The sequence below is a fragment of the Mus caroli genome, chromosome 2 (genome assembly GCF_900094665.2).
Source record: "Mus caroli chromosome 2, CAROLI_EIJ_v1.1, whole genome shotgun sequence".
NCBI classification, from domain to species: domain Eukaryota; kingdom Metazoa; phylum Chordata; class Mammalia; order Rodentia; family Muridae; genus Mus; species Mus caroli.
Window position 1 is genome coordinate 107070807 of NC_034571.1, and position 25326 is coordinate 107096132.

A 25326-nucleotide genomic window follows, 5' to 3' on the forward strand; every position below is an offset into this window, starting at 1 on the left:
ATCCGCTTTGCTCTCTACTACTACTACGCAGGAAGTGGCAGCCGTCAGGTGCTCCTCTAATCTCACTCTGAAAATGTGAGCACAGAGTAAAATTACCAAGCTATTGAAGCAGTGATCCAGGAAAAGCAGGAGCACTGTCTGCTCGTGGAGGGAGAACTCGCCGTCAGTCTCAGCTAATGCCGCTTTCAAGATGCACTTAAAAAAGAATGGAAAGTGGTCTGGTCTCTTCTTAAAGGTCTGCAAAGGATAAAAAAATAAATCATTTTGAGCCAGGAGGTGGTGGTGCATGCCTTTAATCCCAGCACCACAGGAGGCAGAGGCAAGCAGATCTCTGAGTTTGAGGCCAGCCTGGTCTACAGCATGAGTTCCTGGACAGCCAGTGGTACATCCTGTTTCAAAGAACAGAAACAAACAAGCAACAAAAAATTCACTTTGAGTCTTGCTTGCATTTTCTTTATTAGAATCCCTGGTGGGGGTTTTAGGAATAGATTAACACAAGTCATTTCATGTGATGTGTGTATGTGATAAAAGAAACCCTGCAGACCTCTCATCACTGACAGTAAGTCAGGAAGCTCCTGACAGGACTATGAGAGACCTCAAGCTCAAGAATAGAGGCTTCAATTCTCTTACTTGTTCTTGTGTTTGTCCAGTTATACTTTATTTAGATAAAGCTCTGTTTTCTTATTAAGATTTTGGAGTATCTTAATTCCTTTAATTTAAACAAAACAACTATATTTCCAGCAAAATCTATAGTTTTCATGCTGTAATTAATCTCAAGACAGCTTCTCCTGCTCAATTCTGCTCGTGACTCTTACAATGTAAATATATATATATATATATATATATATATATATATTTTTTTTTTTTTTTTAAGGCCCTGCAGACAAGTGAAGGAGATGTATGGATTACAGTATGTGTTTCCACTCAACTCTCTAAATCAGCCTCTACCAACAACATCCCCATGACACTAACGGCAGCCAAGCCTACAGGACCCGCACCCTCTCATTTCTTTCTTTTCCTGCTAAGAAAGTGTTCACTGAACCGCATCCTAGCCCAGCTGCTTGTTATCACAGTTACTTGTTACTTAGAGGCAGTTTGTTCTAAGGCTCTGGCCCACTGTTCTTCCGATGCTAATGACTCTGAAGATGCACCTCCAGCCCGGGTCCTTAGCACCTGGTCCTTGCGTTTGTCCGTTTTACCTCTCATCACAAGGCAATTTAAACTTCAAGCCTAAACAAAAAGCCTTTCATGAGTTCCTCCACTCCTCCTCTCTTCTTACCTTTATGGTAAACGGCACCGTCACCTAATATTTTTAGTTGCCTACATCTAGTAAGCTATTGAAAATAATACATTTCCCTAACGCCACTTCAATGATCAAATCCAGTCAGTTGTTTATTTTAAAATCTTATATTGTCCTCTGAATCTATGATAGCTGCACTTTATCCATAATTTTGCTTTCTGTAATTTCAGTTACCTGCACCAACTAGTCTAAAATTATGAAAGGAAAAATTCTAGAAAGAAACAACTCCTGTGTTTTCAACTGCACAGGGTTTTGAGGAGTGTGCTGAAACCATGTTTGATTTGGCCTGGGGTATCAATGGCACCCTAGGATCTCAGCATATCAATCACACCCTAGTATCCAGTCTATATAACCTGTTTGCCATCTAGACTCTTCATCTCAGCCAGCAGGCTGATTTAACTTTAATTTTCCATAATAATCACTCCACAATACAAGAAAAGTACTCCTGACAATTCATGTCCAGTATAGTATAATTCTATTTTATTATTAATCACTGTTATCTGTCACACTGCCCAACTTACATAGAACTTAATGCTAATGCTTATAGGAAAGGATATACATGAACACATAATTTATGAACATATATACTGTATATATTACTATGGAGTAACACACACATATATGGCTACCTACTGGGGTCTTAGAATGTATCCCTGTACAAAATGGGGGATCCCTGCATTGTCACTCCTCTGTTTCAAATCCTAATTACTAAAGTGGTCTCTATAATAAATGAGTTGATGAAAGTATTACCTGGCTTTAAAATAAATCCCTCTTACTCTCTATAATGGCTTGAAGCAACTTCCGGAGAGCCCTAGGATGTCTCAGTAAGGTTTATGGTCCATAGTTTTACCTGAGCTCTAATGTGCCCTGAGATGACAGTCACTTAGTATCTGAGTGAAATGCCCATGCTTTAATCTCGACAGCTCTAAACTCTATCTTCAACACTTTATCACGTTGTAAACCACTTCATCAAAAAGATGGCCATTACGATGCTTTTTCATGACTTAAGGAAACTCTTAGTGAACTGGCCATCTATGGAGGGCACCACACTGTGAGGAAGGCTCTGTTGACTCTAAAGAAACCTTCAGTTCATTAGAAATTTTCAAATGGCAAAAGCAGTCCCAAATTGAAAGGGGAAAAAAAGATATGGACCTGCAAGTACAGTATAAGCACCAGTCAAGGCTCACATATTACCTCTTATAGTTATCAATGTAACCTTTACTCTGCCAATTCTAAATGTAAGTCATTATAATCCATATTAGCCCTTTTTTCACTCACAACAGAGAAAAATAACTCTACATTCATATTACTTAGGTCCTAGCAAATCAGTTGGAAGTAATACAATCAAAAGAAAACTCCCACTACCTTTTACACAGCCATACTTTGTTTCACAGTACTCTATTCACCCTTGCGTAAGTGTTGGCAGTAAGAGGACACTGCTACCAGGAAAAGATCCTGCTACTCTGTAACGCCTTAAGAAGGACCATCATGAGAACTGTGAAGTAGTTTAGTTGTTTTTACCTCCCAGGCTGGGACATTTTCTCTGAACTTCTCATTCACCATACAGCAGATGGACATTAAATAGGCCTTGCTGGAAACTTCTGGAGAATAATTCATCCAAAGATAATTTTCAAGATATTGGCTGTAAAGGATTTTTAAAAATAGAATATTTCATTAGTTATCACCAGACACTGTACTGCCTCACTCACCTGAAAGAGAAGTATTTCTATTTTCTAAAATCCTTACTTATGACTGACATGTCTTCTTCCCTGGATTTCCCTGTGCTCTGCCCCAGTGCTGCCGCTGGACCCTTAGATGTAGAAACCATGGCTCAGAGAATGACACAGCCACACTTCCAAGCAAGACGCTATCAAAGGAGGGTTAGGGTCAGATCTTTACGGGTAAGGTGAGTTTAATCACCTAGGAGACATAACCCTGGGTGTGTCCGTGAGATATTTAAGTGAGGAAGGACTTCTAACCCTGAATGCAGACATCCTGGAGTGAAGGAAAAGGGAGACAGTACAGGGGCAGCTGAGCAGTCCTCATGGCTCTCCATGACCTGACAGGAGATGATGTGACCAGTCATCTTGGTTTCTGCTGCCACAACTCCAGCTGCTCTAACTTCACACTGGTTCTACCATCATATGGACAACTGTACCCTCAACTGTGACCCCAACCAGACCTTTCTGTCCTTAAATGACAAGTACTTTATCACAGCAACAAGAGAAGCCACTAATCCACTAACATACAAAGTCTCTACCTCTGAATATTCTCTGACCTGAAGGCACACAGGAGTAAAAATAAAATCATTTAACAAACATTAACTTTAAACCAAAATGATATCATAGGCATTTTAACAAACAAATATAACTCAGATATTTGCACTAGTTCTTATCAGAAAAAAAAAAGACTTATAACATATTGTAACCATCAAAAAGAGGCTTTACAACTCAGCTTAAAAGGTAATTCAACGGGGCTGGTGAGATGGCTCAGTAGTTAAGAGCACCAACTGCTCTCTCTTCTGAAGGTCCTGAGTTCAAATCCCAGCAACCACATGGTGGCTCACAACCATCCGTAATGAAATCTGATGCCCTCTTCTGGAATATCCGAGGACAGCTACGGTGTACTTACATATAATAAATAAATAAATCTTTTTTTAAAAAAAAAGGTAATTCAACATAATTTTCTAGGTAACTGATAATTCCCCTCTGGATACTAAAAGTCTTAATTTAGACTTACAGAAATGTGAACATATGAAATTTAAGTATTTCTGACCTTCTAAACATAAGTTACTATTTATTAAAGAAAACAGAACACAAATTGTATTGGGCTACAAGATACTGTCAAGCATTCATGAAAACAGAAGAACTCTGTGCTCCTGCATGTTAAACGACTGCAGCTATAAATTTCCACACACACACACGCGCGTGTGTGTGTGTGTGTGTGTGTGTGTGTGTGTGTGTGTGTTATACTCTTCTACTTCTATGTTCGTCTGTGCCTTAGGAGTTCACCAGAGCTGGTATTTATCTCCATGAGCCCAGTTCTAGAATTCCTTCTTGGTTAATTTGCAATAACTTAGGAAGCCCGATGAGATTTTAAACAAACGCTAGTTAAAAGAATCAAGTCAGAGACCAGACTGTTATCCAGTCCATGAGCGAGGATTTGTTTTATCTCTTATGTGAATATTTTCTTCTTAAATCATGTCTTAGAGTTTCTGTCAGCTATAATGTGGTGAGGATCATTCTTTAGCTGACATTTACTTCTTGACAGTTTAGCTCGGTGTAGAATTCTAGGTCCCGCTGACTTTTGCTCTGGCAGATTTTAAATCTTTGTTCTATTTTAGTTTTTGGTAGCGGCACTGTTATTTGTTGTGTTTCTGGAATTTAATGAAGCTGTGCACTTCTTGAAAACTGAAAGAGTCTGTCTGGGGTACTGCCCCTTTCCCATTTTCTATCCATACCTCCTAAATGTCCCATCAGGCTTTGACATTCTAGACACTGTATTTCCTACTTTCTTATTTCCCATGTTTACTATTTTCTAATTAATTTCCTCAGATAAAATATCTTAAACTCATTGTCACAATCAGGAGATGATGAATGCAAGTGCTTCTCCGTCTTCCACATCTGGCCCTGCCAATGGGTAAGAGGGTTCTTCCCACACTAACTGACACCTGCTCAAGAGAATCTCTGGAAGACATTCCCAGAGCTAATCCTGGTCAGGACAAGCCCTCACAGGAAACCCAGCGGCGTATCTCCCAGGTGACTCTAGATCCTATCACACTGTCAATTAACACTTTTCAGTAACTAAAAATGTTTCACTATCCTTAATGCAGTCATTAAAACATTTTGGTTTCTTGACACTAAGAAGACTCAATTCACCTTAACTGCATACCAACATCTTCTTTTTTATGTCTTTGCCAGAGTTTGGATCGTGAGGGTCACCCAGAGGATGATGAACTAAAGGCCTGATCCCTGGCTGGTTGTGCTACTGCAAGGCAGAAGAGCCATCAGGAAGTGGAGACTAGTAGAAGAGAAGTCCCTAGGTATATGCACCTGAAAGGAATTCTAGCCCTTCCTGAATTTTCTTTGCTTTTGGCTGCCATGAGATGAACACAGTTCTCACCATGATACACTGTGCTATTGCAAGCCTAAAACAACAAGCTGAAATTACCACTGGCAGATCCCTCTGAAACCACTAGCCAAAACAAAGCTTTTCTGACTACTTCAGGTATGTTGTTATGGTAATGACAACCTAATGTTCTGCTTGAAAAGTGGTCTGCTATAGTAGAAAATATGTACTTATCCCACGACAAGAAAGGACTCTTTCCCAGATTCAGTTTTCTGCACAATAATCCAGAAAGATCTTTCTAAGATTATTGTGAGAATAAAACTGACTCCTTAGGGTATCCTAGCTAATTTACAACCATAAACTTTACAATTTCCTTCTAAAAAACGATCAGTTAGTTAATGTCATGTTTTTAATGAAGATTGAATTAGTTTACATCGGTGTCCTATGTAGTTCCCTGACAATTTGACACAAGTGACAACCATTTTGGAAGAGAGGATCTCAACTGAGAAAATGCCCCACTAGATTGGCCTAAGGACAAGGCTGTAGTGCAGTTTTGTAATTGATGACCAGTATCGGGCCGGCCCAGCTCGCTGTGGATGGTACCATTCCTGGGTTGGTGGCCCAGGTGCTGTGAGAAAGCAGGCTGAAGAATTCATGAGGAGCGAGCCAGTAAGCAGCACTTGTTCATGGCTTCAGTTCTTGCTTCCAGGTTCCCACCCTGTCTGAGTCCCCCCCGACCTCTTCAGTGATGAACAGTGATATGAAAGTATAAGCAAAATAAATCCTCTCCAACACAACTTGCTTTTGCTCATGGCTTTTCATTACAGTCATAGTAACCCCAACTAATACATAAGCTGATACCTGGAGCGAGGTATTTTCAGGACAGACCTGACCAGGTTCTGAGGAGGACTGTGGAAGGACTTTGGAACTTTATACTAGAAAAGCCACTGAGTATTCGAAGCTTAGTGAGCTGTTGTGAGAATTTGAAAGATTAAAGGTTAATGCTGAGAGCTATGAACACGATGGAGGACGGGGGCCATTTAATGTTTTTAATTAATAACCTATGGCTCTGGTCATATAGAGCTGAAGAATCAGCTGTAATTAACAAGAGACCATCACCACTGAAGTAAAAGCTTTGCTTAATCAGGATAATTGATGCTGATTTCCTAGAGCCAGGAAAGGAGCTGGGACTAAGAAGAGACCGGCATCACTAAGGTGAAACCTTTTGGGAAGGGTTTGCTCAAGCTCTGCACACAGAAGCTGTAGTGTAAAGGAAGCCAAGGTTTGACCTGGTGCTGGCAGCCTAACCTGTGTCTGTTCCCGAGTCTGGCATGAAAGGCATAGAGTAGGGAATAAGGAATTAACACAGAGGCTCTTATCTCTGATGCAGACCAGAATTCAAGGAAGTATAAAAACACAGAAAGGCTTTGAGCTTTGGCAGCAAATACTGTACCAATAACTTTGCTGCACCATCTTGAAAAAAATTACCTAATGTCTGTGAGTTCTGTTTGTTCAGTAATTAGAGTGGATAATACCTCTATTTCAGGGTGGCTAGGTGTGCTATGTATACAAAGCACTTAACATTGATTAAGACATGTTCAGTCTATGCTGAACAGTATTACTATTTCTATTTTTATAAGCTAGATAAACCTGGACGTGGCATGGTCTCTTCTACCTTTATAATTAAAAGTTGTGTGTGAACAAGGCATGATGGTATATACCTTTCATGCCAGCACTCAGGAACAGAGGCAGGTGAATCTCTGAGTTCCTGGTCATCTTGGTCTATACAGTGAGTTTCAGGCCAGCCAAAGCATCATAGAGAAATGTTTCCTCAAGCAAACAAGCAAACAAACAAACTCAATAACGACAACAACAACGAAAAACAAAATTCAACACCACTACCACCACCAAAAAGCCCCCCCTGTTCTCCGGCTGGAGATAAAGGTCAGAGGGGTGGCATATGCCTAACGTGTGTAATGGCCTCGGGAAGAATATTACACTTTCTTCTGTATAAAACATTTAGGTTTATAACTAGGTTGGAACAATGATGTCTTAGTAACAAAAATTTAGCTAAGAAGGAAGAAAAATAGATATAGAGTATACCCGGATTTATTCCCATAGACCACTTATAAGTAGTGAAAAACAACTAAATAAATGCAACCTGTATCCATAGCTGTTCCTGAAGCCTACAGAACTCTGCTCTGATTGGAAATGAACACTTGACTCATGGGCATCCTCATCACCACCCTTGCAATGATGTCACTCACCTAAATTCCAGCAGCATTATTTTCCTGATGGCAAACCTAAAAACATAAAAATCAAAACAACTTTGAATAGAAAATAGAAACATTTCAGAGACCGTAATTCTCACTCATTTGGAGTCTTCTGTAAACAAATTAAAAAAGACAAATCAAACTTTATAACATCAGATCACAGGTGCTAAAAGCCGGCCTAGGGCAGTTTGGAAAGCTCTAAGGCTCTCATCGTCACAGGGCACAGGGGCTGCCTACATCCCAAATGCAGACATCCAATGTGTCTCATGCTTTTGAGTCTTGATTGTGGAAAATACTAGATATTTCTTTTGTTACACTGTTCCTTTATAATAGAGGTGGCTTTATATGAATAAACAAAGCTTTACCAATGAGATATATCTCCAAAGTCAGTTCAAATGGCTAATTTTCTCTTAATTACTTTCTAAGTTGGGAAAAATAGTAGCCTGACCTGAACACTGCCATAGGTAATAGTTTCCAGATTCGAAAATCACACTTACCACTCCTCAGGAGATCATTACCCTGTCAAAGTCCTACCCCACTGCTTTCTCATCTCTTAAACAGTTTCACCAAGCGCACACTGTCACAGAACTTTCACAAGGATGAAATGAATGCTTTTACTATAAAAGCAGAAGTCTGAAAGAACAATGACAAACATCCGCTCCCACAGTTCAGCAAGGCTACAGAGTGGATCTGACAGCTTGAGTGATACTCTGGGCAGCAGCTTTACTAAAGGGCGAGTGTAAGATAGAGCAACCACCCAGCAACTGTCCTCGCACTGAAGAGTTCTGGAGAGATGAATAGCTACAAATAACAACCACAACTATAAATGTCGGAAGCAGTCTTTATGCTTTCCTAAGATGCCAATATTGACTGACAACATGCATTAAGCATGACACTGTGCTCATAACCTAACACAGGTTTCATTCATTCATCGAAAGGTGGGCAATTTGTGTATAATACCTAGGTGCACCAACTCTACCGGCATCCACATCCCCAAAGCTGATAAAATCAGGAGGCAGATATGTAAGTTGCTATGCTACCATACAACTTCCCAGGATGTAGTTGTGCAAAAACATGGGAACTGGAGTTGTACATCACCCTCACACCCACACTGAAAACTGTATAAGGAGAAAAAAGCATTTTCAAATGCTAAACAGGGCCATGTCTTTATGAATACATGATATGTGTGGACACACACACAGCACAGTGTGTGTGGAAGTCAGAAGGCTGAACCTCCAGGACTGGGAGGCAAGTGTTTTACCTGGTGAGGTGTCTGGCTGGCCTGCCTGCTTATTTAACGTCCAAAAATCATGTGAGCCTATCATATTTACTTTTCATCTCCTTTAGTTTTCACTTATGAATTAAGATGTTAGAGGAAGCAACAAGCAGCAGCCTCTGGTATGCAGACAAAATCCAAGTTCCCTTTGTTTCGAACCAGATACAGCATTCTAACCTGTAAGGGCTACCGCACCCTTTCAGTGTCAAATAGACAGAAACACAAAGTAGCAAGATACAGTATTTTATAAGTCACTGTTTTATTTTTCTACCATAAAACTCACCTGATGGATTCACAACAGGATTAAGAATAATTCAAAGGGTATAAGTTAGTAAGTCCTGTAAGAAAACGGAGGCCATTCCTGATAATAAACTAAGTAGTAGACAAGAGCCAAGGGAATAGACCAGTACCTCACTACTGAGCAGTGCCTGAATCAAGTTCCTAGACCATATGCAGTAAGAGTATCTCAAAATCCTAGGGGAGGGGTACATGAACTACTGTATGCAAAATGCTTAGAGCAAAGCCAGCACACAGGAAACAGACAGTAACAACTCCGATTTTAAATGAAAGTTGCATAAAAATGCAGTAAGGGAAGCTTTCCAAAACTGACATTGCAAGAAATAATGAAAATGAACAAATTATGTAACATGACACACTACCCACTTGACTAGGCAAAAAAGTCTTTTAAGAATTAATTTTGAGATCCTAGAAGTATCTATTTTTATACCACAAGTATATTAAGATCTGAATAAATGAGTACTGTGATATTAAAAGTCTCTCAGGACTTTAAAACAGCTTATTTTGGGAGTATATTATAACCATTTAATAAATATTACATCAAGCCATTCCCTAGATACTGAAGATGGCACATTGCTCAGCAAAATAATTTCCTCAGGCACTAGTCTAAAACACTGTTGATTAAAGCTTTTAATGTAGATGGCAATTTTTGTTATAAAAACTCTTAGCAGCCGCACAAACCAACCATTAAACGTTGGGGTCACCTCCCTATTTTGACCCTGCCTCTTCTTCCTCCTCTTCCTCCTATTCCTCCTCCTCCTCTTCTTCATCATCATGTTTTTTTGAGCAAGGGTTTATCTGTGTAACAGCCCTGGCTGTTCTAGAACTCACTATGTAGACCAGGCTGACCTTGATATCATAGAGATCTGCATTTCTCTGCCTCCTGAGTGCTGAGATTAAAGGTGTGCGCAACCAACTACCTTATTTTGCCTTCAAATTATTTAGAAAATTTACTTCTTAAAGATTTAGCACATTAAAATACCAAGCAAAGGACTCTACAAAGCTTGAGCTTGCATGGTGGTACACACATGTAATCCTAGCACCTAAGAGGCTAAAAGGCAGGAGGAATCAAGGCCAGTCTTGAGCTCTGTAAGACTTTATCTCAAAAATAATTATAGAATTACAACATTTAAACAAATATCATTGAAAAATATTAACTGGCCATACATTATCTACAAGTAAATACATTAAATGATGACCAATACACATTAATTTCTTTTAAGGCATCTCATGACAGAATGAGGGCCTAAACCCTTCCATGTGAGGTAGGCAAGGGAAGATAAAAACTCCATATGAAGATGGACACCCTGATGACTAGGAACAGGGAAGGGGTTTTTGGTTTTATTTGTTTGTTTGGGGGTGAGGTTTTTTTTTTCTGATTATTTTATTTATTTACATTTCAAATGTTGTCCCCATTCCTGGTTTCTGCTCCACAAACCCCCTATCCCATCCCCTCTTTCCTGCCTCTATGAGGGTACTCACCCACCGACACACCCACTTCCACCTCACTGCCTTAGCATCCCCCTATGCTAGGGCATCAAGCCTCCACAGGACCATAAGCATCTCCTCCCATTGATGGCAGATAAGGCCACCCTTCGCTACATATACGGCTGGAGCCATGGGTCCCTCCACGTGTATAGTCCCTGGGAGCTCTGGGGGGTAGGGAGGGTCTGGTTGGTTGATATTGTTGTTCTTCCTATGGGGTTGCAAACCCCCTCAGCTCCTTTAGTTCTTCCCCCTTGGGGTCACCATGTTCAGTTTGATGGTTGGCTATGAGCATTCAAATCTATATTAGTCAGACGCTGGCAGAGCCTTTAAGTTACTCCTTTATGTACATTACTAAAAATATGTCTTGGTTTTATGCAATATATAGATATAGATATTTTGTATCTTGGTTTTGTAATTTTAAGAGTGTTTTAGAAGATTTACCAGAAATAGTAAGAAAATTATTAGTTAACTTGAAATAAACGTATGCTTGCTCTGTTCTATCACCTACCTACCTACCTATCTATCTATCTATCTATCTATCTATCTATCTTCTATCTATCTAACTACCTATCTATATCTTGGTTCTTCACGAACCAAATAAGGCATGTGGGTTTAATCCCTCTGATCTGACTCTGAAACTAGAAGACACAGAGAAACTATGCAATAATCAAAACAATCTCTGTAACTTTGAATAGAAAACAAAAAGATCCTTTCAAGCTAAGACCAGATCCAGACATTCAGACACACCCACATGGTCTATATAATCCCAAGGTACCACAATTAAAGTCACTCCTACCGTGATTTGACGATCTCTTTTTCATATATTTCTTCAATTACCTGTTGCCAAAAGTATAAAAATGTTTAATATGTTAATCACCTTGATTTCCAATCTAAACTGAAAGTTTTCAATTACAGAGATTACATAAAATAAGAAAGATCAACTATCCTAACAGGAGATTTTTTAGTAATGACATTATATGTCTCACGTATAGAATAACAGAAAATAAAGTAGCAGAGGTAATAAATCCGTTCACATAAAAACTAATCAATATGCCGGGCGTGGTGGCGCACGCCTTTAATCCCAGCACTCGGGAGGCAGAGGCAGGCGGATTTCTGAGTTCGAGGCCAGCCTGGTCTACAAAGTGAGTGCCAGGACAGCCAGGGCTACACAGAGAAACCCTGTCTCGAAAAACCAAAAAAAAAAAAAAAAAAAAAAAAAAACCTAATCATCAATATTCTTTAATCCACTCTTTAAACAAGATGTGCTTATAACATTTCTATACAAGCAAACTTCATAAGTCATATTTTCAAAAATTAATTTTAAATTATTTTAAATGCTATTAGACTCTAATAATCATTCCAAAAGCCAGGCAAACAATAAATTAAAAGTGTGAGGATATTACAGAAACAAAGGATAACTGCTATATCCAAATGAATATAACGTCATGCTTTCTGTTCAGTTGATCTAGGGTACATAGAAATTGGCCTCTCGAGTGGAAGACTGCTTCAAACCATCACTGTGGCAGGCTGTGACCCTGCTACAAGTGTCTGACCTTTCTAATGTTGGTTTCCTCATTTAAGATATGGTTTGACCAGGAGGCCAGATGTGGTAGCAGACACCTTTAATTCCAGCACTCGGGAGGCAGAGGCAAAACTCACTCTGTGCAGCTTTAGCAAAGCCACCTAAAGCATCCAACTCTGCACACCGGCAGAGCAGAAGGTCTGAGTCTCCATCACTTACCCATTCAGCCCTCTGCAGCGTCAGCATTCACTCTGCAGCAAGGCCTGCCTAGCCCTCTAAGACTCTTCCAGGCAGAAGCCTGTCATATACTCGTTTGACAACTGCTTTGATGAACCCCTCAGACCACTGAATATTCGTCTTTTCATCTATTCTACCCCAAACAGTTTCCAGTCTTTCCACTCTTTTCCTCAGGCTAGCAACCTAAGGTCAATCAGGAAACAAAAGATTCTATTTGTAATGAACAGCCAAAACTCTTATATAAAAAATGTCCATATATTAATAGGAATATTTGTTGAATGCTCATCTGTAATAATACAATATTTAAGATAATCTAAGAATCCACGGAGGGGAAATTGTTGCACACACACACACACACATCTTTTGGAAAGGATTAAAAGAAATAAAACAAAATGACAATGTACGTCATCTCTAGGTAATGATTTTTATGTTCTTATGTGTAACTTCTAAAGATTCCACATTTTCTGACATAAGAAATTATTAGTTTGGTAATGAAAAACAGTTTTCGATTTTTTAAAAGAAGCTAAACAGGAGTAAGGCCTAAGCAAGGATGATTGAATCTCACTTAGAAGGGGGAATAAAATAGTCACAGGAAGCAGATGGAGGGAGGGAACTGAGTGGGAGAGGGGATAGGGAATGGGGGGGGGGGAGACTCAGGATCAGGTCTGGGGAGGGACAGAAAGATGGCCAGATGGCTATAAGAATGAATGGAAATCTGCAACTGACGAGGTTGGGGAGGGGGAGGACATCTCCAGGATGTGACAGAGACCTGGGATAAGGGAGGCTCACAAAGAATCAATGTGGGTGACCTTAGCTAGGACTCAAAGTATTGGGGATATGGAACTTGAAGAGGCCACCTCCTGTAGCCAGGCAGGAATCACAGTGGAACAATAGAGATACCTACCCACCCACAAAACTTTCGACCCAAAATTTATCCTGTCTACAGAAATGCGGGGATGGGTGATGAAGCAGAGACTGAGGGAACAGCCAATCAACAACCGGCCCAACTTGAGACCCATGGGCAAGCACCAATCCCTAACACTACTAATGATACTCTGTTATACTTCCAGACAGGAGACTACGCACGGCTGTCCTCTGAGAACCTCCACCCAGCGGCTGACTCGGAGGGATGCAGAGATCCAGAGCCAAACAGTGGATGGAGCTTGAGGACTCTTATGAAAGAGCTGGGCAAAGGATTGTGGACTCAGAAGGAGATAGGAACTCCACAGGAAGACCAAGGGAATTAACAAACCTGGAACCCCAGGGCTCTCAGAGACTGAACCACCAACCACAGAGCAAACACAGGCTGGACCCTGAAGCTATGTAGCAGATGTGCAGCTTGGTCTCCATGTGGGTCCTGAACAACTGGAGTGGAAGCTATCTTAAAAGCTGTTGCCTGTAGATGGGATATGCTCTTCTAGCTGGGCTGCCTTGTCTGGCCTCAGTGGGAAAGGACATACCCAGCCCTGAAGAGACTTGATGTACAAGAGTTGGGAAATACCCAAGATGAACTCCAACCTCTCAAAGGAGAAAGTGGGGGAAGAGGGGAGAGTTTTGGAGCAGGTCACTGGAAGGAGGGGCAGTAAGTGGGATGTAAAGTGAATAAATTAAAAAAAAAATGTATTGAAAGCTTTTGTTGAATTAATTTTTAAAACAATACCAAGAACGCAGCTGTTTGCAAATATATTGTAAAACAAAGCTACTTACTTTTATATCAAAAGGTGATTTCTTCTTGATATGAGGAGCCCAGTATTTACATGCTAGCTGCAAAAGTAAACAGCATAAATGTAAGTTCCAGGCTCACAACACTGCACCACCTAGACATGCGAAGCTGCTTCTTAAAGCAGACCTAGGACTGGAGAACTAACTGGGCAATTTTAAAGGTACCATACAGGCATACCATTTAGTTATCGTCCTTGGCCACAATCCAATAAATACCAGTGATGCTTAGTGTGGTAACTGGCCACCATGATGGTCAAAACACCCAAACACCCCAAGCCCCTGGCTTGTTTATAATCAGAGTAAACCATTTTTTGGTTCAGTCATAAGGAAATCCAGAGCTCAAGAGATTTAGTAAGCTGCCCATGGTTAGTTAGTCATCAGCTGACTAAATATTTAAAAAGTTTCAAAATATTCATTAATGTTAATATGTAAAGAAATAAGCGTTTAAATGACTACTATACCCAGACATAAATAGACAAAAATCATTAAGAAATGGAGTATAAAGGCTGATTATAACAAAGAATATAGAAGTTGGTGTTGTATATTTTAGCAGGTCAAGCTTCGCTTAGAAATTTAAATACATATATATAAAATCCCTCCAGAATTTGAAGTGGACTATACAACTGTCAAGAAACATAGACTGGGAGTGAAGAAGTGGCTCAGCAGTTAAGTGTACTTAGTCTTCCAGAGGGCCTGACTGTATTCTTCGTACTATCCTGAGTGACTTACAACTCTCTCCAACTGCAGTTCTAGGGAGCTGACAGCCTCTTCTGTCCTCCACAGGTAACTGCACTCACCAGCACATACCACCCCACCCCAAACACATAATTAAAAATTAAAATTGAAAAACAAAATAGTTCTTACTGATTTTTAAAAACAAAACAAAATCTCTTTTTAAAAAACCAGAAACTCTAGGGAGCACATTTTTTAATAGGTAACGGCACTGTCTGGTAGACTTCAATGCTTGGTGTATCACTAGACAGACACACAGATGGAAAGATGAGCGGACAAATGAAGCCAAGTCTGAAGTGTTAACTCTTCCAAAAAGCTTCTGCAACACTAACGGACAACTAACGCTTCTGTCTTTCAGTTTATAAACAGTTTCAATATATTCTTATATTTCTGTATTATAATCATTTCATTAATTATTCACCCTCATTGAAGTGAAACACAGAAGATGGTACCTGTGTGTTCTTTTCATTTACAGCTCAATCCTTACAGTCAGCAGACTTTATAAGAGACCTTCTACAATGTGAAAACTTTCTTGTGAACCCTATGCTGGCCTCAAAACAAACAAGGGTAGCCTTGAATCCATTCCCCACTGTCTTCACATCCCACATGCTGGGAATGAAAGACAGGCACTATCTCTCCTCCACCACTTTCCCTCTCTGTTCATGTGTTCCTGTCATTCTAGCTCTTTCTTTACATTCAAACTTTAAGGTATCAGCACTTGCCTGGACTGTTTTTGTGTTCTTTCTCAAACTGTCAGTTTATCAGCATTTAGCTTTAATGCAGTTTAAGAAGTCGGAATACCCTCTCTAATATTGTATAAAAGGATGAGAATAAAGAAAACCAAGTTAAGTGGATCCACTTTTTAGTTACCATGGCATATTCAAGTAACTGCAGCTATAGCCATAAAAGCATAAAATTAGGGGGGAAGGGAGGGAGAGACAGACAGATAGGCAGGCAGGCACAGAGAGAAAGGAAGGGAGGAAAGAAGGAAGGAAGGGAAAGATATTGAGCACTTTGGGTAAAAGCATAGGCCAGATCACGGCTCTTTCAAAGATTCCAGTCATTATCCCAGGGACAATCAGAACTGTTTACGGGACACTGTAGGAAGACAAGTAATGTGAGCAGGTTTGCACCAGTGAGCACTCTGGAGCAATCTGAGAACAGGCTGCAGGAGGGCAGGAGGAAATATGGCAGATCAATAAGTCTTAGTGGGGAAGGCATCTTTGGGCGAGAGAGGTCCAGAAATACGGACAAACACTGTGTAGATATGCTGGGGCTAAGCGAATGGAAACAGTTTCTAGGCTTCTGCCCTGACAAATCTGCGGAGCCAGAAGAGGCGCGGGAGGGCTTAAATTTTCCCGCACTTACACTCTCAATAATTTCCAAAGAATTAACAATGATGTGAAAGGCTATAGGCCCGGAATTGGCTCTGTTGTCTCCTAAATGAAAGTTTATATAATGACAATTAACTGCCATAGAGCGATCTACTTGTAGACAGTGTTGTCAGAGTAATACAATTCAGAAGCACGCTTTGTGGTCTAACGCGGAGCGGCCTCTTTCACTGCAGCTTTTCCAATGTTTAACTAGCAACTTGCACGTACACAAGATATCAAAGTCAATCCCAACGCCGGGCTTTAGGTCCTCGGCATCCCTCCTTACACAAGCGGGCACGCCGGGGCTCACCTGGGTGACAAACTCCGCGTTGATCTGGGACACCGTGGGGGCCACGATTTTCTTGGGCTGCGCAGGAGCAGCCATCGCAGCGATCGCCACTGAAGCTGTCGAGAGGCTCGTAGCGGCGACTCTCGTAAGCTTTCAAGCAGCGGCGGCGACCCAGCCCCGAGGTGCCAAAGCGCCCGGCACAGACACGCTGGGCTCCCACGGTTCCTCCCGGAACCTGAGAAGTCCCGGCGTTCCCCGGAAGCAGAACTAGTGGGCCCGGAAGTCAAGGCAAGAGATAATCTTGAGCTAGAAAGTAGGCTGCCTTTACCTATCTCTTTATTGCCCCCTAATGGAAGGAAGAGAGATAACATACAGCGTGTAGAATTAGGTCACAGGGAGAGAGGGGGCTGAAAGATGGTGTTGAATGTGATTAATAAAGGTGGGAGTTGGAAGAATAGGATGTCGACTTTATTTGAACGCTAAAGAAAAATATAGTAAAAAAGCAAAACCCATACTCTTAGAATTTAAGGCACCGTGTGACTTCAAAAGCTGCCTGGAAGTACTGATTGCCATATACTAAACATACACCAAGTGTAAAACTTAATACACTTTGAAATAGTTGTCTATCTATTATTGTATCATCAGAATCATGGCAATGAGATTACCCAAAGCCACTAAAAGTTACTATGTGTCCTTCTGCCTTCTGCCTATCACCCCTTTTTCTCACACAGTCTTCTACTACCATGGATTCTCTGGGTCACTGTTAACTACAGAATTTTATATAAACTTTATGCAAATTTCCAGAGGAATAAACGAGAGATTGCTCAGCGGATAAGAGCACCAGGCGCTCTTCCAAATGACCTGGGTTCAATTCCCAGAAGTCACATGGCAGCTCTCAATTGTCTGTAACTCCAGGTCCAGAGGCTCTGACACCCTCACACAGACATACACGCACACAAAACACCAATGCACATGAAATAAAAGTAAAAATAAAATTTAAAAAGAAACTATTTTACATACATTTTAGAATATGTTCTTTTTTGGTCACTCAAAATTATTTTGAGATGCATCTGTGTTGTTGGTCGTATCAGTCACTGATTCAGTTGTATTGCAAAATAATAGCCAACTTTTCAGACATACTACAATCCATAAATTTAGTAATATGTTGATAGGCGTTTAGATTGTTTCTAGTTGCTGATTACTACAAGAAAATCCTCTACAGGCGATTCTAAGTCATTATGTAGACATACATTCCCTCTGAAGCAACACATTCAATGGCTCAGTCATATGTGGTGTGTGTTTGCCATTTTAAGAAATATCTGTCTTTCCAAAGCAGTTGTACCTTGCTAGCATTTGAGACTTGTGTTGTCTTCTTTCCCTTACTGACTTTTAATATGGATAGTTTTCACAGTTGTTTTAGGCATAATAGGTATGTGGTACATCACATTATAGGTATAATTCATGTTCCTCCAATGGTTAATAATGTTGAACTCACAACTTTTTGTGAGTTTTATGCTTATATCCTCACTAGGGAAATAACTGTTTAAAACTTTTGCCTGGTTCTTATTTGGTCACTTATTTCATAATTCTTGGGTTAGCACACCCCTACCATTTACAAACTCATACATAGGTTAAACAGTTATCTCTAGTAAGTCCTTTCTAGAGGAATATAGGCAGTAGACTGGTACACCATTCTCTCTCTTAATTTTGTGATATATACCCATCTGCCCAAAATGAGGACTGTGAAAGAAAATAGTTGTAGGTCTGGCCATCAAGTATATACATGTAGCTTTTGTCCCTCGATCTTTTATGGTTTGTAGACATATAGATAAAAATTTGCTCAATTACAATTTTAAATGTAAAGCATTCTGAATATATAATTACCACTGACATGTTTTTGCCAACTATGGCATCTAGAAAACAGTAGGGTAGGCTTTCAAATGGCTTTGATGATGAATCTTAAGATGCCGAAATTGTTATTTTTGTACTTCACCAAAACTACCCATCAGGCCTTGAATGCAGGTCATGGTGGAAGGACATTAGGAATTAGGAATGAGACTTGAGTTCCTGAGTCTTTAAATCTTGAGGGAAGACCTTGTAAAGACAGTGTGGAAACAGCGGTTGGAGGTTATTTGGGGATGACACCTTTTGAGTGGTGTATTAGAGAGGTTGGAGTAGGTAACACAGAGGTGGGGATTTCTGCTGAAGTACCAAAATGAAAGGGTCAAAAGAGCCAAGGATGAGCTCTGGCAGGACCGATGTAACGAAAGAAACAAACAGTGAAGACACTCGGCAAACAGAAAAGACATAAATCTATTCTAAGTAGTTAAAAGGTGTAAAGAACCACAAATCAAAAAATACAGAAATAGGCTGAGTTTTAAGGGGGAAAATGGTTCCATTGAATAGAAAATAGATCTGAGGTAGCTATCATTAGATGCTGAAAAAGCCTTTGACAAAATCCAACACCCTTTCATGTTAAAAGTCTTGGAGAGATCAGGGATACAGGTGTGTATCTAAACATTATAAAGGCAATATACAGCAACACCCCAAATCTCTGCCCTGATCTGGCCTTGCAAGCTTGGGACACATAGACCTAATACCCCCACCTCCACCATTCTTGAGGTAGTAGGTCACGTAGCCTGATGGGAAAATTACAGGTTTAACTTCCTCTCTCCCTATAAGGATTCCCTTTTATGTAAATGAAGAATTGCCAAGACCTCAGCCCCAGCCAGTAATGTGCACTCACCCCAAAAACCCCTACTCACTCCCCAGGGTCTTACATAGACCCCACTATCCCCAAATTAAGAGAGCTGTAACACTGAAAATTGTCTCAGTGAAATTGTGTCATCATGTCCCCTCCCCCAAGCCCCACCTCTAGTCCCTGTCCTCCACCTCCCCTAGCTCAAGACAAACAAGTTCCTGCAAAGATCCCTGTCTGAAACACCTGCCCAGACAAGCTGCATTGCTGAAGCAGAACTGTGCCAACACCGGGGGCATCACCATCCCTGATTTCTAGCTACAGAGCAATAAGAATAAAAATGCCACAGTACTGGCATAAAAACAGACAGGTTGATCAATGGAATGGAATTGAATCTAGGAGCTGTAAAGGTCTGTGATTCATGGAAGAATGACACCCTGGACTCAAACAGTATGTAAACACAAAGAGTGTTTTCTTCCAGCATCCTGGGGTTGCCTCATTTCCAAGACAGAGAGACACCCAAGTGAGCTTGCAGGCCTGATTAAAGCATGGGAATTCGGGAGTAGGTGACCTCTATGTTAATCTGTTGGGTCCCTCTCTACGGGCATTCCATTACTAGGATGTGGGGGCTGGAAACTTGCTGGGGAGGTCTGGGAACTGTTACTGAGGAAGTAACTGAGGAAGTCTGGAAACTGTTGCTGTCCCATTGTCCTTGCTTTAGGCCAAATGGCTGGGGCATTCCATTACCTGGGCATAAAGGCTGGAGCCTGGGATATTTTTTCTGTTAGTATTTGACTTGCCTAGGCTTGCCTGGACTTACCCAGTTTTTAGGCAATTTGTCTCCTTGAATGCCAATTTGAAGTCTGTCATGGACTCAGCCTAGCCTTCTCAGAACCAGAAGTAAACCTACACACCCATGGAACTTGATTTTTGAGAAAGAAGCCAAAACTATACAATGGAAAAAGAATGAGGAATGCAAATAGACCCATCTTTAACACCCTGCACAAAACTCAAGTCCAAGTGACTCAAAGACCTTAACATAAAACTGGAAACACTAAATCTGATAGGGGAGAAAGTGGGAAATAGCTTTGAATACAATAACATAGGAGGTAAGTTGCTAAACAGAACACCAACAGCTCAGGCACTAAGATCAACCATTAATAAATGTAATCTCACGAAACTGAAAAGCTTCTATGAGGCAAAGGACAACATCAAAAGGACAAGATGGGGAAAGATTTCTACCAACTCCACATCTGAAAGAGGGCTGACATACAAAATATATAAAGAAACCTAGAAACTAGATGTCAACAAACCAAATAATCCAATTAAAAATCTGGGTACAAATCTAAACAGAATTCTCAACAGAGGAGTCTCTAATGGTAAGACACACTTCAAGAAATGCTCAACGTCCTTAGTCATTAGGGAAACACAAATCAATACGACTTTGAGAATCCATCTGTACTGGCTGGTTTTGTGTGTCACCTTGACACAGCTGGAGTTATCACAGAGAAAGGAGCTTCAGTTGAGGAAATGCCTCCATGAGATACAATTGTAAGGCATGTTTTCAATCAGTGATCCAGGGGGAAAGGCCCCTTGTGGGTGGGACCATCTCTGGGCTGGTAGTCTTGGGTTCTATAAGAGAGCAGGCTGAGCAAGCCAGGGGAAGCAAGCCAGTAAAGAACATCCCTCNATGGCCTCTGCATCAGCTCCTGCTCCCTGACCTGCTTGAGTTCCAGTCCTGACTTCTTTCAGTGATGAACAGCAATGTGGAAATGTAAGCTGAATAAACCCTTTCCTCCCCAACTTGCTTCTTGGTCATGATGTTTGTGCAGGAATAGAAACCCTGACGAAGACAAATTGGTACCAGCATAGTGGGGTATTCCTGTGAAAATCTGACCATGTTTTTGGGGAGGACTGTGGAAGGACTTTGGAACTTTGGGCCGGAAGATCCATTCCGTGTTAAGAGCTCTGTCAGATGTTGTGTAGGAGTTTGGAAGATAATGTTGAGAACAGTGCAGAAAATGGAGGCCTGGCTTGTGAAATTTCAGAGGGAAAATTAAAGACTCTTTTCAGGGCCATTGTTACTTTGTGAAGATTCTGTGGTTCTGGTTAGCTGGGGCTGAAGAATCAGCTGTGATTAACAAGATACCAGAACTAGTAAAGTGCAATCTTTGTATTACTGGGACTATTGATGCTGGTTAGCTGAAGCTAAGAAATTAGCGGTGATTAAGAAGAGAGCAGCATCATTGAGGTGACTTCTTCTGGGAAGTGTTTTCTGAGAACACAAAGAGGCTGTGTTCCAGAGATAACCAAGGTTCTACTTTGTGCTGCAGCAGACTTGGTAATGTGTAAGAGTCACCCAGGTGGTACTGGTTTTGAAGGCATGAAGGGGTCATGAAGAGCAGCTGAGGCTTGGCACTGTGAGAGGCCATGGAAGGCCATTGATGAAGGTACAGCCTCAGTTGCAATTGACGGCCCAGGACTGAAGGGGTCATGCAGTGTTTTAGAGATGCTAGTACCATGAGATGACCACCAAGAGCAGTAGCAGCAGTGGAGTACAGGCACCTGAAGCCTAGAGGATGGCAAGTGTTCTATAAAGGGCATGGCTGGAGAAGTGACCCAAGCCCTTGTTGGAGCCCAGAAGATTGTGAGTTGGATCCCCGACATTGGATGGTTGGAGATTGATTTTTGCTTTTGATTGTGATTGTGCCCTGATAATTTCCCTCTTGAAGGAAGAAACTNTTTTAGTGGAGCCCACAGTTAAGAGACTTTTAATTGTAAAAGGAAAGAAAATGAAAATTTAAGAATATGTAAAGACTGTGGGATGTTTAAAGTTATTTGGACTTTGGGGATGAATAAGAATGTAAGGGTTGAGGCTTGATAGTGATGTGTTTGTGTGTCAAGTTGACAAGGGGTCAATTGTACTGGCTGGTTTTGTGTGTCAATTTGACACAGCTGGAGTTATCACAGAGAAAGGAGCCTCAGTTGAGGAAATGCCTCCATGAGATCCAATTGTAAGGCATGTTCTCAATTAGTGATCAAGGGGAAAGGCCCCTTGTGGGTGGGACCATCTCTGGGCTGGTAGTCTTGGGTTCTATAAGAGAGCAGGCTGAGCAAGTCCAGGGGAAGCAAGCCAGTAAAGAACATCCCTCCATGGCCTCTGCATCAGCTCCTGCTCCCTGACCTGCTTGAGTTCCAGTCCTGACTTCTTTCAGTGATGAACAGCAATGTGGAAATGTAAGCTGAATAAACCCTTTCCTCCCCAACTTGCTTCTTGGTCATGATGTTTGCGCAGGAATAGAAACCCCGACTAAGACACCATCTTATACCCATCAGAATGGCTAAGATCAAAAAGTTAAACAACAGCTCATGCTGGCAAGGATGTGGAGCACAGAAACACTCCTCCACTGCTGGTTGAGAGTGCAAACTTGTATAGCCACTTTCGAAACCAATTTGGCAGTTTCTCAGTAAAGTGGGAATAGATCTACCTCAAGACCCAGCTATACTACTCCTGGGCATATACCCAAAAGAAGCTCCACCATATTCCAAGGACATTTGTTCAACTATGTCCATAGCAGCTTTATTTGTAATAGCCAGAAACTAGAAACAACCTAGATGCCCCTCAACTGAAGAATGGATAAAGGAAATGTGATTCATTTACACAGTGGAGTATTAGTCAGCCATTAAAAACAATGACATCATAAATTTTGCAGGCAAATGGATGGAACTTGAAAATATCAACACTGAGTGAGGTAACACAGACCCAGAGAGATAAAAATGGTATGTACTCACTTATAAGTAGATATCAGTCATAACATATAAGATAACCATGCTACAAACTACAGACCCAAATAAGCTAAGTAACAAGAGGGCCCAAGAATGGAATGCTTGAATTTCTCACTAAGACTGGAAATAGATTAGACATTGGGGTGGATGGAAGGAGGGAAATGGGTGGAAGAGAGAATGGGGACAGGAGCAGGAGGAATGAAATGGAGGGAGGGTGGAGGGGAGAGTATACTGGATGAGGGACAACTGGATTGGGGAATGCATCTCTGGGATGAGCTAGAAACCTAAGACAGTGGAAACTCCCAGGAATCTAAGAGAAAGTAACCCTAAGACTCCTACCAATGGGGGATATGGAGCCTGAACTGGCCATATCCTGTAACCAGGCAAGACTTCCAGTGGAAAGATTGGGGCACCAACTCAGTCACAAAACCTTAGACTCCCAATTTGTCCTGCCTACAAGATGTGCAGGGGTAAAAGGTGGAGCAGCATTGGAAGGAAGGACTAACCAGTGACTGACCCATCTTAAGACCCAAGTCACGAGAGGGAGCCCACTCCTTATACTATTAAACATATTCTGCTATACTTGCTGATGGGAGCCTAGCATAAATGTTATCAGAGAGGCTTTGCCTAGCAACTGATGGAAACTGATGCAAAAACACAATGCCAAACATTTGGTGGAACTTGGGAAATCCTGTGGAAGAGTGGGAAGGATGAATTGAAGGAGCCAGAGGGTCAAGGACACCACAAGAAAACCTACAGAATCAACTAACCTGGGTCAACAGGGGCTCAGAGACTGAACTGCCAACCAGAGAACATGAGTGGCCCTCTGCACATGTATGTAACAGTTGTACAGCTGGGTATTCATGTGGAACAGCAGGGCAAGGGCTGCCTCTGACTAAATTGCCTACCACTGGATCCTTTCCTCTAACTGGGTTGCCTTGTTTAGCCTCAATAGAAGATGAGCCTAATCTTACTGGAACTTGATAAGCCAAGGCTGATTAATATCCATAGGAGGACTCCCCTTTTCTGAGAAGGGGAGGAGGGTTGGTGAGAGGGAGAGACTGAGAGGAAGGGTTAGAGGTGAAGCTGAGAATTAGATGTAATGTAAATAAATAACTTAATAGAAAGTCAACAGTAAAAAAAATTATACTGATATATTTATGTATGTACATATGTATGTATGTGTATAAGAATGTGTATGCAGTTGCCTGTTGAAGCTAGAAGGGGAGTCAGATTCCCTGGAGTTGGAGGGTTGGGAAACATCTGTGATGGTGCTGGAATTCAAACTCAAGTCTTTCGGTAGAGCAGCAAGGGCTTTTAACTGCGGAGCCATCTTTAGCTCTCCTTGTTCAGTCTCACTTGTCTAAATTTTGACAGAAAGGTTGAGATAATATGTAATGTATAATAAATCTTTTCCTTTGCTTTACAAGTTTTCTATAACACGTTCTCAAAAAAAAAAATCAGGAAAGAAGCACAAAGAAGGAAAGAAGGCAAAAATGTCATTGGTATTAAATGCTTCAGTGAAATAATATGACAAGAATTTCACAAAGACCACCAACTGGGTGATAAAGAATTTTAGAGGGGGCTGGTGAGATGGCTCAGTGGGTAAGAGCACCCGACTGCTCTTCCGAACATCCGGAGTTCAAATCCCAGCAACCACATGGTGGCTCACAACCATCCGTAACGAGATCTGACTCCCTCTTCTGGAGTGTCTGAAGACAGCTACAGTGTACTTACATATAATCAATAAATAAATCTTAAAAAAAAAAAAAGAATTTTAGAGATCAACATATGTTGGGAAATTTTGTTGTAGAAAAAATAAAATTAAAGTTGACCTAATCATAAAGTGGGAAGAGAAAAGTATGGCAGTAGCTAGAAAAATGACATCTTCAGAATGAATAAAAAGACTAGTGTCAACGTAGGTATCAGGTGCTTGGTTTATGAAGGTTCTGCTTCCATTTCTCCATGACTCTTTGATTTGGCCTCTTCCAATTCTGTTTTGACTTACTAACCAGTTCACAGAACTTTAGTTCACAACAGTAACGTGGAGAATCTCTGTGCATACTGTGTTCAATCTGAATGAAGTACCAGCATCTACTCTGATCACCTCCTTAGGTCAGGGTTTACCCGAGTCAATTTGTGTGACTCAAATGAGTGACAGAATAAGCGAACAGGTTTGGAGAAATCATGCCTGATTGATGTGCTGCATCAGTCACAGTTTGCCCCAGATCACAGTGCAGGAGAGGATGTCATTGTAAATAACAA

At 41.0% G+C, this 25326-nt stretch overlaps 1 protein-coding gene across 1 annotated transcript in view; it reads right to left on the bottom strand.

Moving 5' to 3' along the window:
- The window catches only part of Aqr (aquarius intron-binding spliceosomal factor), a 76141-nt gene extending 59295 nt beyond the window's left edge, over nucleotides 1-16846 (bottom strand). The window contains exons 1-6 of the mRNA XM_021182080.2: nucleotides 16599-16846; nucleotides 14169-14225; nucleotides 11499-11539; nucleotides 7636-7671; nucleotides 2822-2942; nucleotides 97-237 (exon numbers count right to left, since the gene is read on the bottom strand). Coding sequence (XP_021037739.1) covers nucleotides 97-237; nucleotides 2822-2942; nucleotides 7636-7671; nucleotides 11499-11539; nucleotides 14169-14225; nucleotides 16599-16673 — 471 coding nt within the window. The 5' untranslated portion in view covers nucleotides 16674-16846. The remainder of the gene's footprint in view (nucleotides 1-96; nucleotides 238-2821; nucleotides 2943-7635; nucleotides 7672-11498; nucleotides 11540-14168; nucleotides 14226-16598) is intronic.
- Between the last annotated feature and the right edge of the window lie 8480 nt (nucleotides 16847-25326).